Here is a 19,596-nt window from a genome sequence, read left to right on the forward strand (position 1 = left end):
ATTTAAAACAATATATTTTCAAGAAATAACTAAATTGTTCAGAAGTACCTTTGGATCGAATTTCCTAGAATTGTTTGTTGTTGCTGTTGTTTTTCAAGTTTCATGATCAACGTTTTTTTTCTTTTTTTGTTAAAACTACAATTACATTAAGAGTCGAAATAGGGGAGAGCAGGGTTGGTTGTCACACTTGCTATAACTTGACCACCGGAGAGCAGTGTTGTTTATTGTAGATTCCATTTCTGACCAGTACCCAGAGAAAACCCACACGGGCCCGGGGAGAACATGCAAACTCCCTACAGGTGGGCCAACCCGGATTCGAACCCAGGTCCCCCACTGTGAGGCGGACGCGCTAACCCCTCACCCACCGGGGCGCCGACAGTGACTTTTTTAGGGTCAATTGTAGAAAAAAAGTGTTCACAATTGTTTGAGCTTTTATATAATACTTAATTTTGTTATGAAAGTGTAGGCATTTGCAAAAAGAAAATTACAAATTGTAAACAAAATGCAAATGCTCACTTGAGCGGCAGGATTTGGCATGTAAGCATCGTTTAAACTGCCCACAAAGTCAACAAACTTCCATGAATTTCATGACGTAATTTACATTTTATACAATTTGAGGAGGGGTTTGTTGACTCTAAATATTAGCAAAGTTCAACTGAACTAAATGAACCACTTAAGTTTACCCATTTAAAAAATTGAAAACAAGGCAAATAATGGAAGTTTTCAGCCGTGTTTGTAGATAGTTAATTATTAACAGGTTTGCCAAAACAATAATGTTTGTGTAAGTGCAGGAAAATTTAGACGCCTAGAAAGTGTTAATGGCTAAAAAAAGACGGACAAAGCTACACAGTCAAGTAATTTTCCAGCATCTCTCAGTTGTGTATATCCCATTTTTAAAAGGACACACACACAAAAACACAATTAAAACCATATTATTCACCATAACACGTTCTTCCCCTTGAAAAAAAACAACCCAATTTGCAAAATTATTTTTTGCTATTGTGGTATTAATACTTTGCATTTTTTGTTTTGTTTAATGTGGCCATGTCTGGTTTACATTAACCGCGATATTTGAGGGATTACTGTAATTTATTTGTTTCCAATGGGCCCTGATGAGTGCATTTTAAGAGAAGATAAACATGAAACAAGGCAAAGAACCACAGAGTATACAACATACGATAAGAGTTGCATTCATTTTGGCTGGGAGCCGCATTTTCGCCACCCATTCTAAAATATCTCCACGTTCATTTCATCGTGGATTGATGAGGTCAAGACACCATGACTTTTTTATTGTGCCAAAGCGCTAAGACACAAAGAACGTACGAAGATGAAATTGTCCAAAAGGAACAGTAGTAACAGGACTTCTTAAAGTTTTATTGAAATTATCCAGTTAATCCAGTCAACAGCTTGAATATCAATATCACGCTAAGGTACAGTGGGTCCTCGGTAATGACGTGGCAATTGAATAGTTTATCCAGCAGTACGGAATTTAGTTTACAGTAAATAATGGGGGACTGTGTTTATTAGGGTAGACCCGGGGCCATCAAAAGAGCCACATGTGGCTCCCGAGCTATAGGTTCCCTACCTATAGCTCGGGAGCCACATGTGGCTCTTCTGATGGGTGCAGCTGACTCTTCGCTAACCTGTGAGCTAAAATATGGAAACCGCTGGTGAGAGCTGCTTTAATCTTCATTTTTTTGCATTAGGATGCATACTCTCGTTGATTGGCAACTGCATGAGAATGTTGTCAAAAGTATTCTGAGTTTTTTACACTTTAAAAGTGGTGAAATTACAACAACAACAACAAAAAAGACACCCATTTACATGTAGTTTGACTTTTAAATTCGGAGTATGGCTCTCAAGGAATAACATTAGAAAATATGAATTGTTTATTGCTCTTTGTCAAAAAGGTTCTCGACCCCTGGGGTAGCCTATTGATAGACTACAAAATGTCCTTATTAAAGGTATACCTAAATTTAGGTACATATATAAGGAACCGAATTTGTTAACCTAGGAGTCAATAATTGAGTTTGGTGGATAGCCTGTCAATCCTAACTTGAAATTGCATGTACAAGCTTTTTGTGCCGAATCATGCTGTAGCGCTTTAAGAAAGCCTTGCAGCAGATACCGCATTGAAACGGCTTCTTGCCGGAATGGATTTTACAATGGGCATTCCGTAAACCAATTGTGACAAAACCCTTTCCGCAGGTATCACATTTGAAGGGTCGCTCCGTAGAGTGGTGCAAGAGAACGTGCCTTTTCTTCTCGGGAGCTGACAAGAAAGACTTGTTACAATCCGGAAAAGTGCATTTCAGAGGCCTCTCTCCCGTGTGCAACAATTTATGTCGAGCGATGGCCGAGGCAGAAAACGTCTTACCGCAGTATGGGCATAAATGGCGGGTGAGTTCCTTGAGGTGTTTCTTTTTATGGTGTTTTATTAGAGCTCCTTCTTCTTTAAAGTATCTATCACAATCAGCACAGAAGTGTTTCTTTTCATTTCTAGACTCGCTGTGGAGGAAACGGTGGTGGCGGAGTAGATTGGTTCTTTGTGAGAAGGTTTTCCCACACTCTCCACAGAGGTAGGGTTTCTCCTTTGTGTGAACCCTTTGATGGGAAACAAGATCACAGTCATTTCTAAATCTCAAACTGCAAATATTGCACTGGAACGGCAGATGACCACTGTCCCTCCATTCGTGTCTGATTAAATACTCCAGCCTGGAGTACGTGTTTGAGCAACATTTGCACTTAAAGGGTTTGCTAAGATTGTGGAAATGTTCATAATGGCTGCGCAAGGGCTTAAAACGAGGAAATGTTTCCTCACAGCGAGTACAGTGAAAGCCTGTGTGGGAGGCATTATGCCTTTCTAGGGTTGCTGCATCTTTTAAAACTTTCCTGCACACGCTGCAGTAGAGTTCATTGTGGGTCCGTTTGTGGGCTTCCAGTGACATTTTGTACCTAAAGCCCTTTTCGCAGTGGTCACACTTATAAAGATCTTGCCCGGAGCGAGGCTCTATCTGCTGCTGAGCTTGGTCGTAGCATGTTTTGACTAAATGCGTCTTCAGAGATGAGAGCCGTTTAAATCTGGCGTTGCACTGGTGGCACACATAGTCACCACTTGGGAAGTGCATTTTTCTCATGTGAGTATGTAGGCTGGTCCTCACTAGATCATGACAGATGAAGCACTCGACTTTACGGGACTTTTTGGAAGGATCTTCCTTTTGGCTCAATACACACTTTGCCCTGACGGCTTTTGAGGGGTTGTTACCATTTATGACAGAAGTGACCTCTTTCAATGAATTTGGAGATGAACTGTCAAGGGTCACTTCGTATTCATTCCAATCCGAGAGGCTAGAGCTACTCGACCATGAACTTAAATTACTGATTGTGTCCTCATCCGTATAGAAGGACCAAGAGGAATATTCACTTCCATTATCTGCATTATCAGAAGAATCAGGAGTTCTCTGCACGGGCGATTGGGTTTGATTGGAGGCACATTTTTTAACTGGGAGATCCTCTTCACTGTTAAGTCCCTTTTTTTCTTCCAACAAAATCATTTTCATCTTAAGACCTCGGTTTGGACGAAGAGGTCGAGACGACAAAGACCCATCAAGTGCATTTTCTTCAATACAGACATCATTGATTTGACGAATGTTTTCTTCCTTGTTGGTAATTTCTTTAGTTCCACAAGCTTCATCCTTCTCAACCGTGAGCTGAACCGCCATGTCTAATTCAGATTCTACGTTTGGAGAAGCTGTGCACTCTGGAGTGTCTTGAAAACAATGGTGGTTAGTTGCAGCATTCTTGGGAGCAGTCATGATACAGGTATCATTGGAGCGAATATCTGTGAAGCAACAAAAAAAAAAGTTATGACATTTTATTACTGTATCAATCAGTTGTGAAACATCCCATAAATTCACAAATTAGGTAGCTAGGATCAGGCTTCTATGTACAATGTTAATCACAAATTAAGTACGTAGAACCTAATCTTAAAAACAGTTAACAATAATATACATTAGTACAGTAATCCCTCCATTATCGCATCTTCACTTATCGCAAATTCACTACTTTGATTTTTTTTTTCCACTATAATTTTTTTTTTTTAATTCATAAAAATTTGAAAATCCACACTGAAACTCGTAAGCGTAAGCTACTTTTGCCACTAGGACTCGACACTGAAGGGAAAAAAAAGTTAATAGATTTTTCTATTATATCTGGTCTACATTAACCGCGATATTCCAGGGATTACTGTAAAAGAAGCAGAACTGCCTGCCAATTAATTGGCAAATCAAATCGAAAAATAGAAAAAAAAGATACAAATTTGCAGTGGAAGTTGTTTTCGTTGTTTTAAAATGAGAGATATCACACTTTAAAGTAATTGGAAAAAACCTACAGTTCTGCCCATGTTGGCGGTGGTTTTTATTGTACTGAAGAACGGTTTTGAGCTCATCATAGCTGTGCATGGACTTCAAGCATTCTCCCAGAACAGAAGGCCCCTCACCACACATGGAGGCTACCTAAATGAAAATGTTTTGTGAGTATTTTGTCTGAAATGTGATAATATTTTCTTGTATCTACCTGTTTGAAAGTTTGCCCAGGAAGAAATGCCTCTAGTCTGATGAGAAATAATTCCATGATGGACTTTAGAGTCTGGTTGTATGATGATCCAGACTCAACAGGAAAAACCTTCTGAAGACAACAAATATGTCAGTTTTCTAAAAGATATTTACTATATTATTATACTTTAGCTTTTTACTGTTTCCTATTTCAATTGTGGTAACTGTCTTTATGATTTAGTGTGACTTTTATTTATCATGTTATGATTTAAACACTTTGAATTACCTTGTGTTGAATTCCGCAATACAAATAAGTTTGCCTTGCCTATCATACAAAATAATTAAATTTACAAGAGGAAACAGACAATGCAATGTCATGAGTCTACATCTGCACAAAAAAGAAGACAATCATTTGGAAAAAATGGCCTGAATTTCTGTATTCAATTGTTCGTTAAATGTGATTGGATCTTGTTTACAACAAGACAGTCTGAATGTAAAGACATTGGTGGAGTTAAACTGTTTTAGTCATAAAAAAAAATCTCCCACAAGGGTGCTCAAACTGTTTTGCTTCAAGATCTACTTTTCAAGGAGCCAACCTCCCACAATTTACCCTTTTCAAGGAAACAACTTCCCGTGACCTACCTTTTTCCCCAGGCCACCAACAAAGCTCAGCTGTTATGTATATTGATATACTAAAGAAATGATAGTCAAAAGGATCTACAGGTATTTACTTGCATATAAGCCACCCCCGTAAAATTGCCTTAAAATTGTTGAATTTTACAATTTCTCGCGTATAAGCCGCCTCCTGATTCACAATTTTTCCCTAATATTTTAATAGGGAGTACAAAGTGTTACTTTGAAGGAAAAATCTTAATAAAAATCATCACACATAGTATTTCTGAGATACTGTATGAATCAAAAGCACATTATTAGCTCAGGGTCCTTAAGTTTTCATGTTATGTTGTTTAGGCACTTAGGCGTACAGCTTGGGGTAGTATAGTTGTAGTTAAGAGTTGTAGTTCTTTTGCATGGAGTATCGCAAACCTTTTCAGCTGAGTTTTCATCTAAAAGTTGACTGCAACGCGGTCGCGGAGAAGAATGCCATGCACTGTCAATTACTTGGAATTTATATAAAGGGAGCTAATGAATCATCTGTGTGTCTACATATTAGTTTTTGGTCATTTAAATCAAGTTTTACTGTTTGATTTACCCATTTTTAGTGTCAGTGTCTTAAACTTTTAAGTGTGCAAAATGACTTTCCTAGAACAAGATAACAATTATACTTTTCGTCTGTAGTAATCCTTCTACCACACGTGGCAGAGGATTCTCGCTTCTACCTCTATAGATGACTGCCCTTAAATCTCCTGTTTAAAAGACCCCTCGCCAAATACACATTGCAGTCACACAATTTTCTGGAGTTGAAGTACTAGCACAGGATAAAAAAAAAAAAATTCACAAAGACTACTGTCTCTTTCACCTGAAAGTAACTAGCATTTGAGGGTTTTCTATCGTTGCCGTCACCTTGACCCGAGCGCACAAATTCATAATCATTTTATGAATGTACACTAACTAGAGATGTCTTCATTATTTCGGTAACTCGTGAACCCTCGGCCCCTAGGTGCAAAGCCGAAGCCCAGTACCGGATATGGGTCTGAGATGCTGTGGCCACGGTCAGGTATATGGACCCTCAGCTCAGAAGGACCTTTTAAATGTCAGGTTTGCCATTTAGACATACATAGAAGCATGCAGAAATGAAGAGGGGAGACACCCTTTTGGATTTTCACTTGCAAGGAGGACAGTCGTTGGGAACCAGTTGTTGCAATTCTCCAAGGCGTTCTGCTTTTTCTTTTTTGTCCATTTTTTATTACATCCATGATTACATGGATGTCCCAACTCTAAAGGGAGGAGTGGGGAACAAATTTGGGATGTCAAGAGTTTCTAAAATACGTTCAGAATCTCACCACTATAGTAAAAACAAGAAGGCACAAGCACTCCAAGGTGTCTCAGCACATCTTGTTTTGAATAAGAATAAACAAAACGTCCTTCATTGGTAGCAAGAAATGAAATGTTAGTGACTATTTACCTAAACCAAGCAAGCGTTCCTCAAGTGCAGGCAAATGTATAATAAATGATAATGATGTGCCCATAAATCCTTCACCAACTTACCCGAGTTGTAAGGTCCTGTATGAGTTGGGTTCGCTCAGAGTCGGTAAGCAGGTCTGGCAATATGTCTGTGACCACAGAAACAAAATCCTCAACCATCCCATAATCGGTCACAACTTGTTGCTCAATGGTCTTCCAGACTGCAGCAGAGACGAGCTGAACTGGTGACACCAGGAGACGCAAGGCTGAGATAGGAAGTTGCAAAGCTAAATAAAAAATAAAGTAGGTTATCAGATACCATACAATGGTTGCACGTATGGCAACTCACAGTATATCCTACACATAAATGAATTTACCTGTATCCATTTGATTGCCTTTCATGCCCCGTCCGCAATTCTAATGCAGCCACTTTTTCTTAGAACAATCTTTCTTTTCACACGTCAGTAAGCTTTTAAGACACGTCAGTCTTTTAAACATCCGCTCAAATATTGTTATTTCAAAGCCACATGTTACAGTTCGCTAATCTAGCCATGCTTTTTCTGACGATACGCAAGATTTGTATGGGTTTGTTTACAAACAGGTTGAAGAAGAAAGTTCTCGGTGATAGGTCCATGGGTTTTTCAGCGCATGCTGATGACGTAACTTATTACGAAGGCTGCTTCTGTAACTACACGTTTTTTATACAAATATTATTCATAATCATAAAGAAAAAATAAGAACATACCAAGATTGCGACTACCACAACTATACGCCCTACGAGTGGAAAGTCCTGAATTCGTTGGGCATGGAAACTTACAAAAATAGTTCTTTAGAACCCCGTCAAGAATTTAAAAAATGGGGGATTATTCGCTGTTTTAACTCTGCACTTTGGTTCTCCAACCCCTTATAGTACCAGATTCTGACCATATATCGCATATATGGAGAACTAGATGTGTAATACGTGCTATGACCAAGGTGAAACGGCCGTGATCATTTGTCGGCCATTTTGTGTCAGTGCCATCCGTTAAAAATATACCGAAAGAGATAGTAATTTTATTTACTACGAATATTTTCACTTATTCACAACGGTTTTATATTGTATTCCAATTCCGAATTCAGTCTTTTTAACCTAGGCTAGAGATAGGTAAATCTCAAAGTTTGTTTACAAATAAAGGATGTGGCAAGTGTGTTGCATTTAAATTTCTTTTGACTCAAATTGTCCTGCACTGGAATCCTATTAGTACCTAATTGTCCGAGTACTTTGTATATTTATTGTTACTGGATGAATAATCATTGGTATTTAGAAGTTACTTTGCAATATTAACCACCAGACAATCAGCCATTTTAGTCTTTATTTCTTGTGGCATTGGCAACATGTAGAAAAAGCTCAGAAAATTTTAGGTTTAGAGTTGCCTGTATGAAGAAAAAATAATGCTAACTACAGATGATTTAGCAAAGCAGGAGAATGGAGAGAATGTTACGATTATACACAACAGTGGGAACGTAGGACTCTTGTTCATTGGACACAAAATGAACTTAGATATCTCCTCTACCCACCAGAAATATTAAAACACCTGTATGAAGGAGTATCTTAGAAATATTATTAGTACAGTGAATTCCATGTGTGGAGAAAAACTTACAAATGGTCAGCATTTGTCTATTTGTTTGACTGTGATCAATGTTTGTTTAGCAATCTAGTTATTATTGTGGAATAATATTCATAATGCCCATTATAATGCAACAATAAAAATGTCACTCCAAATGTATCCCATATTACACTGTAATAAATCAACTCTGAAAGCACTTCAGGAATACACTCCTGTACTCCAATCATGCGTTTAACAGTAATTTCCATTACTGTAAAAGAAAAAATCCTGTGTTCAAAAAACAAGAGCTATTTACTACTAAAACTGAAAACATTTATTCCCCCCCACTAAATTAATAGGATGTATTGTATTCGCCACAACATAAAACTGAAAGAAAGGTGATGCGTTTATTTAGAATGTACATACCATTTCAAAATATTCCACAACTGTAAAGGCCAGATGACATTGTCAATGCAACAAAATTTTACATTTCTTCAGTAAACAGTTTATGTAGAAAATATTTCCCACATTTCTCTCCTTCCTTTATACAAGGTAATTTTAAAAAGTTATAGTAAGATGCATCAAACAGATACCCAACAAAATGGAGTAGCTTCAGCGGATGTTCTTATGCTGGTCAGAAAACGAGTTAGACAGCCACTCCTACTTGTTTTCTGTCTCAAGCATCTTACTCTGGCGGGAGGGAGTGATGGTGGAGGGGACGAGGGTAGGTGAAAGTGGTCCGCGTGACTCCTCGTCCTGGCCAGTCCCCTACTTTGTGTCTGCTAATACACTACTCTTTGGCACTTAAGCAGGCAAACTCAGCTTCTTTCCTTTAAGAACTGCAAGAGAGAAAAAGTAATTTAAGCAAAGAAGCAAAACTCATCAAGTTGTGTGTGTAAAATATTTTCATTGGGTGATAAAAGGTGCAATTTACGGATATATACATGTTTATGTGTATGTATACATATATGCATTCATTCATTTTCTGAACCCGCTTATACACATACACACAGAATATTTTCAAACGGTGTTGTATCAGTATAGTATGAGCCATCACGTGCTCAAAAATGGTATTGGAACCCCAAAATATGTAACGCAAGAATGGTTATCAAATGTTTTACAGTTAAGCACATTCAGAGAGAGACGTGAAAAAGCGTCTGGACTCACCCTTCGTAACATACAAGTAGAAGAAATCGCAGTAGAGGATGGTTTGCACCACCCCAGCAACAATGGCAATCATGTCGAAGAATCCTTCAAAGTAGAACCTCCATATCCAGTTGATGAGGTACAAGGCTCTGTAGAGCCCCAAGAAGAACAAGTAGTGAGTGGTGATGGTCTCTGCCTCACCCGTCTTGCTGATCATGAAGAGCTGTGGGAGGATGGCCACCGACTCTAGGTAAATAGAGAATGTCCACAGGATCTGGCATATGACAAAAGAAAGGATAGCAGTTGAGTAAATAGTGAGAATCATGTTTACTGGCAATATATGTTGCATACAAACACGCAAAATGTCTGACCTCCAAAGGAGAGAAGTCGTGATTAACCAAAAACGAGAGGCCAGCAACAGGGACGACCAGAAACTCAACCCGGAATGTGTCATGGTTTCCATCGTACGTGGCTTTAAACTTCAGGTAAATGAGGTACACAGTGGCATATGCACATCCAATGTAAATGAGCTGAAAGAAAATAAGAAGAGATTTAGTCCTTATATCTAGTCAAGGGATTACTAGTCAACAATGGTATGACAAGTTTTCATCTTACAGGGCTTCAAATGTGTTCAAATGCTAACTGAAAAACTACAATGGAACGCATACATTACATTTGCATTAGCAACACGTCTTACCTTCATGCTTGTGTTGTAGAGGGAAATGAAGGATGTAAGCAGGTCCAAGTAGCGGGTGGTGAAGACCAATGCAAACAGGATTTGACTCTTTCCAGAGATTCCTGAGGAGACACCAAACGGGTTCCATTAAAAACAAAAAAAACTATTTCATCCATTGGATAACAAGATATTTCCACATCTATGTTGCCACTTGTTGAAATGACAAGTTTATTTTGGGCAACTAATATACAAATGGAGTTGTGAGACCTTTCATTTCTGTGCAATATTCAGCAACAATTAATAAATGAGCCTAGTACAATTACAATGCATTTACGTGTATAAATATCTTGCAATTTATAGATGATGCTCAAAATGACCTGACTTTTGCGATGTATTCAAATTTGGAATAATGTGTCAACTCCTTTGGTTGTTAAAAACAAGCCTGTTAGTGTTGTGTACAATGCTACAAACAACCACAAGTCCAAGATTTTTTAAAAAGTAACAGATTTGCACTGAATAGAGTATGATGCAAATCCAATTTATGTTGTGCTGGTATACCACAACCTGTACACTAATTGTTTGTACACCATCCAGTTTGACTGAAAGGGGAATAAAGAAGCCAAATGATGCCACCTGCTAAATAAGACTAAAGAAATAAAACTTGACTTCAAGGTGCTGCCACACGCCACTTCAGTGAATGAACAACCAAAAGCTACAAAAGTATCAAATTCAGTTCTCAGTGAAATTGCATTCTAATGAAAACAACAGTACAGGAACCCACTTTTTGTTTAAATTCGTTTTACAGGAGGGCCCCGCTACACAGATAAAATAGGCTGAAATAACGAACGTGCATTGACCGAAACAAATCACTACTTTTTGATTGATCACAGCACAAATATTCAAAGTGGAATAAACAGGGTAGCATTTCCGGTGTTTAAAAAGAAGTGTTTAATCATTTACTAGACGAAATAGGGCATCTGTGACAAGCGACATTAGCATGCTAGCTAAAATAGCTTGACAAGCTACTAGTGTGCTGTTATTTAAAAAAGTATGCATAGTCGTCTGGTGTAACTTAAATTGACGTTAATACCGGCACTATTTTAGGTGGTAAAGACTAGATAATAAAGGTATGTGGTGACTCACCGGCACAGGACCGGGTTTTCCATATTTTTAGAAGCAGGATGATGATGGCTGCTAGATGGGACAGGTCGCCGGTTAGCCTGAAAAGATTCATGTTTCAGACAGCTACACCAGAAGTGGCGAGAAGCGAGACCCTATTATAGATGAATGTGGGTTTGATAACGAAAAATCCGAGATTTAGTCGCTTTTAGGAAAACCACGAAACTAACTGAATTGTAGCTCGCAAAAATCGAGGAAAAATGGCGAGTATTGGGCGACGTGGCTCGGGGAAGTGACCGCGACTACAACAGTCAATAGGACATCGTATCTGCTCCAGGGTGCAGCCAATGAGAGGAGTTGCGGTCCTTATTAACATAATTTATGACAAGCAACGTTGCGTTTGTGTCGACATAAACTCGGAATTTCGTACTGTAAACAACTAAGTACAAGCCAGTGGGAAACTAGCAAAAATGGAAGATATTACGTGTGCCCACGATTGTCGCGAAAATCGCAGTCTTTACACTGCCCTGAGGGCCCAGTTTGCAAAAGGAATAATCATTCTCCATGTTATCGTTGGGCTCTAGAGGGCATAGCTCTAGTAAACAGTAATCGTTCACTGTTCATCTTCAGTGACATGATTACAGTAAGTAAACAGTATCCTTGTTTTCAGAAACCTAATGTCAACTTTTCTTGTCCATCATCAGTCAAAGAGGCTTCCTGGCTTCCTCCTTGGACACCAGCCATTGAACCCTTTGAATAGTCTGAATGTGGTTCATTCCAGAATTGGAGGACATTATAAAAGCCACCCAACCAATTTTAGATAGTCCACATGCAAAAATACAAAAGCATGCAGTTTATGAAAAATGTACTTGCTTTGAGTCAAAATCTAAAATGTTAAACTCAAAACAAATTTTTGATGTTCTTTATTGTATAGGCCTGCTAAAATACTCTTCCTAAAAATCCAATTTTCTCTTATCATAGCCCACGATGACGAATTAAATTAAAACCATTCTAATCAAAGGAATCAAATTCATTTTTCTTTTCAATATTATTTGTTCACCAAAATTTCATTACGGCAATCATGGCACATTTAAAAGGTTAATTCCATACGTAATCATTCTTTTCACTAGACAGAACATAAGTATTGTCGATTTAAAAAAAAACATTTTTTTAAATTAAATATTCTCACTTTTGAGACCATTAAGCAACATCTGGCATCAAAATCATTTTAATCATGCAGATAAATTTGGATCATGATTTTAGAGATTGACATGAAACTAGAAATCATTTAAGTAACACTTCATGCACAATCTATTGTGTAATACAGGATGGTGATATTTTTTCACAGTATGGTAAGTAAAGTGACCTTTTTAAAAAAAAAAGAGAGATATCACTGTCTCACAACATATTTGGTAGACACAAAACCTGAGCTTTGCACCATTTAAAGATTAAAAACATGTCAATTTTATTATTGACTCCCCGAACCTTTGGAAGTTAACTTCAGCAAAATGAATGTACTCTGACACCCAACACACTCTTTTCATTGTCTGGACTTCTCAGTCATATTTGAGACCTTTAGAACAAAAACCGCATCATCGAGAACATAGTAATCTTTGTACATGTCCCCTTCACAGAGATATGGCAAGCGGGTCAACGTCTCGACCTCGAATCCTGCCTTTTTGAAGACATCTTGTGACAGTTTGGTTGCTTGCTCCTCCCACGTTTTGCCGTGTACTTTTATGTGTTCTTGGGGGCGCAGCCATTTCCCACCTGTCGAGAATTCATCAAAAGGCAGTCAAAATATGTGGAATAATTTAAGAGGTGTACATTATCAAAAAGTTCGAAATAAATACATTTTTAAATCCAGGACATTTTTGGGACATCTCTATTATGGATAGTTAACTAGAAAGAGATGCTCAGACTCTTCAACTGACCAACTTCTACGAAGGCTTGGAAGGGAAGAACGGCAGCCAGAATGAGACGCCCAGTCTGAGGAACAAGCGATCGCCTGATGTCTTCAAGAAGGAGGAAAGGATCATCGCACCGGTCCAGCAGGTTGAGGCAACTTATTACATCATACTGAAGGCCGCTCCGCTGCCACTCGTCGATCCCCATCAATCTTAAGGTCAAACACAGGTAGGTTGCTCTTTAAAATCATTCATTCATACATTTTATGAACTGCTTCATCCTCGCTTGAAAATTGCCAAAATAGGCCAAGGGCTTTAATGGTTAAGACTAAAACCTGCCATTTAAATTTGTTTGCTCACATGTTTTAGTTTTTGTGCATTCAGTGGATGCTTATACACGTGTTGTGAACTAACATTCAATTTGAATGTAATGGAGTTTTAGACATGCATTTTTTGTCTTCAGTGGAGGCTGGGGGATCAATTCCAACTCAGTGGTGTGGATGTCAGTTTTCCGCCTGTCCGTCCATCCTTTTGCATGACATCATATGAGGTAGGGCCCAAGCACTGACTAATATTATCTTTTCGCATCTTAGTGCAGTTCCGAATCCAGTGATAGAGGAAAACCAGTACAGTCATACCTCGACATACGAGTGCCCCGACATACGAGCAATTTGAGATAAGAGTAAAATTTCGGGCAAATATTTATCTTGAGATACGAGACACATTTTGATATACGAGCATAAAGCGGACGTGAGAGGCTGCTCATAAGAGCATCATGGGCACTGTCTTTCTGGTCGCAACTCCCTCGTGTAAAGTCTCTACGAGCACTGGGCAGAGCGTTGCATTTTTTCAGTGTTTTTTTCCCCGTTAGTCAGTGCGAATGAGGTATAAAGTACTTCTCGTTGGCAAGTGGTCATGCGTTATCCTATTGTGAGGACATTTGTGTGCATCATTTTGGGAATATTTTGAAGGGAAGACAAAAGCAAACAACCCTCGATAGGTTGCATCTGAAAGTCAGGGTGGAGGCGGGGCAAATAGAGCCAACCCGGGAGAAGAAAGGTATCAAAATTTAAAACTAAATAAGAATTAAGTTTAGTGTAAGGTTAGATTAAACTTATTTTTGAGTGTGTCTGCATCGTAATCCAAGTTCAATATTGTTAAATATGTTTATGTTATGTTATTTATGTCTCTCTCTGTCCCTCTCTCTCTCTTTGGTACTATTAAACCATTAGTTATTTGTTACTTTGTTAATAGATGGCGAATTAGAACAAATAAAAATGTTTTTCCATTCCAATATCCTGTTTTTGGTGTTTTTTTCAGATGGTTGGAACAAATTAATTTGTTTTTAGTTCATTCCTATCGGAAACGTTTATTTGAGTTACGAGTAAATCAACATACGAGCTCAGTCCCGGAACGAATTAAGCTCTTATCTCGAGGTACCACTGTACACGAATGTATACATAAGAAGCAGCATAGGAACACTAAATTCTTACTTGAAATTTCTCCTTTGGAGATGCCATTTCATGGGTGATGAGACTTCAGTCGCATAGATCTCTGAGAAATGGCCTCTCATAATTTCTGTTACAGCACCATCACCAGCTCCAAGGTCCAGAAGTTTCCCTGCCTTCCAATCTGGTCCGACCTTGAGAAGTTTCTGGAACTGCTCCACGGAAAACACAAACATGGATCCACGTCCCAAAAACCTAAGCAGAGGGGTACTCTGTTAGATCCGTGTGTTACATCTGAAAATAGTGAAAGCTGTCATTTGTAATACTGGACTCACCCATTTATGGAGGTGTGCGAAACAAGAGATGCGAAGACACGCAATACAAAAGAATGATAGAGTTGTGTAATCAACCAGTTGGACTTCTCAATGCTTTGCTTGAGGAAGGCCTTGGTGCCTGAATCAAGATGGCTTTGAACAAACAGAGGTCGCAGAGACTCTCCCAGCAGGTCAGGGCAGCACCTGTACCACTGGAAATATAGAGGGGTGGGGGGACAATAAGACAGTGGTGTCCAAACTATGGCCCACAGGCCAATTGGGGCACCCTACCCAGCTTTTATTGACATAGAGCTCATTATCAAAATATCATAGATATGGCCCATATAAAAAATAAATAGATAAATGGAGCCTGTATTCTATAAAAAAAATATTGCATAGTATCTTAAATCTATGTATTACTAAATTGAGCTCTAGTGGTATGGCAGGGACCTGGGTTTGAATCCAGGTCGGTCCACCTGTGTGGTTTTTGCATGTTGTCCCCGGGCAATTATAAGGATGCGGCTTATAGGCGAGAAAACACAAAAAATACATACTGAACATGTGTTTAATTTTTTTCCCCATATTCCGAGCCAGTTTAAGAAATGAAAGCGAAAGCATTTCAAGTTGGCCCTTGAATCCTTTGCCTTTTCGAAACGTGACCCAAGAGAAAAAAAATATTGGACACCCTTGCAATAAGATGTTCATTCATAATATTTGCAGAATTGGGCTAGTTCAATCTCATCTACGAGTCCTACCTCCTCTGTCTCTGTTTCTGTTCCTTCTTCCCCTTTGCTGACCATGTTCCCCAAGAGTGAGCGACCCAGTGGACCTCGCACATATTTGGCAGTCCATGTCATCCTTGTGGAGTGCAGAAAGACGACGTAACCCAACACCCACGCCACAAAAATTAATGTCCTCAGCTGTAGATGACACATAATGGAAAATAAACGTGAGCAATCGGACACTTGATCAATGATACCATCTGGAAGACGCAAACTCACTGGACCGGAGAGCAGTGAGACGATGTTAACATTAGGGGTAAAGGGCGAAAAACGTATTGAGGGGCAGTAACCAATAGTATATCAACACGCCAGGAACTCATTCGCTTACAAAACAAACGAACAAGAGGGTGTGGTGGATTTAAAAATACACAAAATGCAGACAACATCTAATCCACCACCTCAACCTATTGTGTGTCCCCTACCCAAAAAGTAAACACAAATATTTCCGGGCATTTAGACTTCCGGTGTAACTACTAAACATGTCCGCTGTGAAGCCCTACTGAGCATGCGCTTTGCCACCGTGTTATCAGGATGGATTTCTGCTTTATTATCAAATTAATTTGAGAATTCTTGAAGTTGTTTCGTAACTTGTATTTTTGTAAGTAGGGAAACATTTGACATTTATTGAGCATAATTTGTTTCACGATCTTTAATACTAGCCCCTAAGGGTAGGAAATCGATGGCTCGGGAGCCACATGTGGCTCTTTTGATGGGTGCATATTGCTCTCCGCTAACCTGTGAAATAAAATATGGAAACCGCTGATGACGGAACTGAGTCCCGAATGCACCAATAGGAGCGTCACATCGGCACTGTGGCGCCGACACTACGTCGAGCGCAATTCTAATCATGTTTTTCATCATACCTTCCTGCATGCATACTCTCATAGAATGTCATTGATTAGCAACTATGTTGTCAAAAGAATTCAGGGACATTTTGTACTTTAAAAGTGGTGAAATGACTAAAGAAGCCACTAATCCTCATGTATTTTGACTTTTCAATTCTGAGTATGGCTGTCAGTGACTAACATTGGAAAATATCAATGGTTTATCGCTCTCTGTTAGAAAGTTTTCCGACACCTGCCCTCGACTCTTTATATATATATATATATATATATATATATATATATATATATATATATATATATATATATATATATATATATATATATATATATATATATATATCAGTGGCGGGCGGTGCATTTTCTGGTAGCACCTTCAACAACAAACTAGACTGGTCCACAAACATAGATGCCCTGTACAAAAGGGGCCAGAGCCGCCTCTACCTACTGAGGAGTCTACGGTCCTTTGGAGTGTGCAGGACACTGCTGAGGACTTTCTACGACACTGTGGTGGCATCTACAGTGTTTTATGCAGTGCTTTGTTGGGGATGCGGGAGCACGGAGAGGGACAGGAACAGGCTGAATAAGCTGGTCAGGAGGGCCTTTGGACTCTGTGGATGAAGTGGGAGAGCGGAGGATCCTGACCAGGATGATGTCCATCATGGACAGCACCTCCCACCCCCTGCATGAGTCTGTGGAGTCCCTCCAAAGCTCCTTTAGCAATAGACTGCGGCACCTTCATTGCAGGAAGGAGCGCTTCCGCAGATCCTTCCTTCCATCAGCTGTCAGGCTCTTTAACAAAAAAATGGCTGAGTGTTAAGACCTACCGTATGCATGCATGTACATTTATGTGTATGTATGTATGTATATATATGCTAAGCAACATGCTTATTTAATTATATATTTATTCATGTATTTATTTCTTGACCTACTTATTACCTATCTATTTATGTCTAAAATACCTTTCCTATTCCTGCATCCTCACCCTCTTGCCACTGGAACAACGAAATTTCCTGAATACGGGATGAATAAAGTTATCCAATCCAATCCAATGTATCAATCCAACCCTCAAAAACTATTTTATGGCTATAAAACCTCTACTGCAGCTACAGCTGCAACACATAAAAAATAATCAATAAATTAATGCACAACAATGGGGTAAAATCCACTTCCTAGCAGCATTTCATGATTAAATACAAATACTGGAGCTTTTCAGACATTAAAACCAGGCCAGGGGGTGATTTTCCCGGGAAAAGACAGCGATGAACGTCAATGGCGTACGGGCAAACATTGCCTGAAAATGGGGTAAAATCCAGCCGGAAACAGCATTTATTGATTAAATACAAATACTGGAGCTTTTTAGACATCAGAACCGGGCCCGGAGTATCATTTCCCCGGTAAAAAGACAGCGATGAACGTCGATACGTCCATACGTGAAATGACAAAAAATGCACTAAAATACTAAAATTAGGTAAAATCCACTTCCTAGCATCATTTATTGATTGAATACAAATACTGGAGCTTTTGAGACATTACAACCAGGCCAGGGGGGTGATTTTTCCCGGGAAAAGACAGCGATGGACGTCAATGGTGAAACGCCAAAAATTAAACTGGGGTAAAATCCACTTCCTAGCAGCATTTTGTGATTAAATACAAACACTGGAGCTTAAATACAAACACTGGAGCTTTTCAGATATCAGAACTTGGCCCACAATTGAAATATTATTTAGGAATATGGCCATATTTTACTCACCAAAAATCCTTTTTACACAATATCCATCCTCCTTTCTTTCTTCTTCTTTCCTATCGCCATCGAAGCTAATGATGAGTCTGTCCTGTCATATTTCTGGCATAGTCCGTTTTGAAAATGGCTTTAAATCAAAACAACAATATACTATTTGCTTGTGGAGCTAAATTAGCACACTGAAAGTGCCGCACACACCATATTCCCGGCTGTAACAGGCTTGCTAGCTTCAGAGTTGACCGCCCCTTTCTTAATGATGTCCATATTTTTTCTGGAAAAGTCCGTCTGGAAAATAGCTTTGTGAGAGAAATCTGCAACAAAATGCATTTGTTTTTGCCACTGTCGGCCATGTGAGTGGAGTTTGCGATCTCTGGCTGCTTTGGCCCGCCTACTAGCCAATCATAGTTTGTGAAAGCAATGACATGTCCCAGCCAGCTAAATGCTAACGCCTATGAAAAATCATTGTGGGGTTGCCAACTTGAAATCTGATTGGTTAAAAGCAACAGTCTAGTTTAATGCAGCAGAGCCCGCAAGAACTGATTGTGAAGGCTTTGAGGCAGATCTGATCTGGCAACAAGTAATGGCTGAAATGTGATTGGTTAAATGCTTCAATATGAAAACACACATCTGGAAGCAGTGCAACCAGGGGGAAAAGCAATGAAAGGAAGCTAACAGACCATTTGGAATAATAAGTATTGATGGACAAAATATAATATGATTCAGATATTTCTTAGGCCCTGACGGCCCGCCACTGGTATATATATGTATATATATATATATATATATATATATATATATATATATATATATATATATATATATATATATATATATATATATATATCTATATCTATATATATATATATATATATATATATATATATATATATATATATATATATGTGTGTGTGTGTGTGTGTGTGTGAAATAATCTTAAAAGTAATCAAAGAATGTTTCAATCGGTGTCATGGCCATGTCATAGAGACCTTCCATCCATATCACAACCATCGGTGTCAGAACCATGCATTTTTGTAATAGGGTATGTCCTTTGTTTATATGTAGCCTTTAACATCATCAGTGTCACCACCATCATCAGCGTCACTGTCCTGCTGCATCTTTGTCATAGAGCCATGCATCTTTGTAATAGAGAATTTGTATGTCATGAAATCTTGCCCTAATTAAATAGTTGCTGTAGAAGTAGTCGTCGGACCCACCACCTCCGTACTCTCCTTCTGCAGAAGCTTCAAAATTTCACTCATCTGTCTTGGCGTGCTTTACTTGTGTTCGACCTTGTGAATGTTCATAGTGGACCGGACAATGTGCCCTAAACTCTTAAATAAAATAAATATAACATTTGTAATGAAATACGTATGCAAAAATATGTATGCCAAAAATCT

The 19,596-nt window shown here is 38.8% G+C and overlaps 3 protein-coding genes across 5 annotated transcripts; all 3 read right to left on the reverse strand.

Moving 5' to 3' along the window:
- Positions 1-1,876: 1,876 nt before the first annotated feature.
- On the reverse strand, positions 1,877-7,316 carry LOC144092921 (uncharacterized). Of its 2 annotated transcripts, none has more exons than XM_077626088.1 (5): positions 7,013-7,316; positions 6,720-6,922; positions 4,576-4,683; positions 4,391-4,514; positions 1,877-3,841 (listed from the first exon to the last, which is right to left on the reverse strand). In XM_077626088.1, exons 1-5 carry the CDS (start codon positions 7,035-7,037, stop codon positions 2,052-2,054), a joined length of 2,250 nt encoding a protein of 749 aa, XP_077482214.1. In that variant the 5' UTR covers positions 7,038-7,316; the 3' UTR covers positions 1,877-2,051. The 2 variants fall into 2 exon arrangements, with proteins under 2 accessions (XP_077482214.1, XP_077482213.1); XM_077626087.1 differs by having other exon boundaries at positions 4,576-4,686.
- Positions 7,317-7,972: 656 nt separating this feature from the next.
- LOC144092941 (ER lumen protein-retaining receptor 2) lies at positions 7,973-11,497 on the reverse strand. The gene is made up of 5 exons (XM_077626120.1): positions 11,187-11,497; positions 10,065-10,165; positions 9,739-9,897; positions 9,389-9,641; positions 7,973-9,060 (listed from the first exon to the last, which is right to left on the reverse strand). The coding sequence occupies exons 1-5, from the start codon at positions 11,275-11,277 to the stop codon at positions 9,026-9,028; spliced, it is 639 nt and encodes a 212-aa protein (XP_077482246.1). The 5' UTR covers positions 11,278-11,497; the 3' UTR covers positions 7,973-9,025.
- A 573-nt stretch (positions 11,498-12,070) lies between these two features.
- Positions 12,071-16,092, reverse strand: mettl9 (methyltransferase 9, His-X-His N1-histidine). 2 transcript variants are annotated; one of them, XM_077626118.1, is made up of 6 exons: positions 15,833-16,091; positions 15,587-15,751; positions 14,853-15,043; positions 14,563-14,772; positions 13,097-13,281; positions 12,071-12,932 (listed from the first exon to the last, which is right to left on the reverse strand). In XM_077626118.1, exons 2-6 carry the CDS (start codon positions 15,686-15,688, stop codon positions 12,703-12,705), a joined length of 918 nt encoding a protein of 305 aa, XP_077482244.1. In that variant the 5' UTR covers positions 15,689-15,751; positions 15,833-16,091; the 3' UTR covers positions 12,071-12,702. The 2 variants fall into 2 exon arrangements, with proteins under 2 accessions (XP_077482244.1, XP_077482243.1); XM_077626117.1 differs by having other exon boundaries at positions 15,587-16,092.
- Positions 16,093-19,596: the final 3,504 nt, after the last annotated feature.

This window comes from Stigmatopora argus, chromosome 18 (genome assembly GCF_051989625.1).
Source record: "Stigmatopora argus isolate UIUO_Sarg chromosome 18, RoL_Sarg_1.0, whole genome shotgun sequence".
Classification (NCBI taxonomy): domain Eukaryota; kingdom Metazoa; phylum Chordata; class Actinopteri; order Syngnathiformes; family Syngnathidae; genus Stigmatopora; species Stigmatopora argus.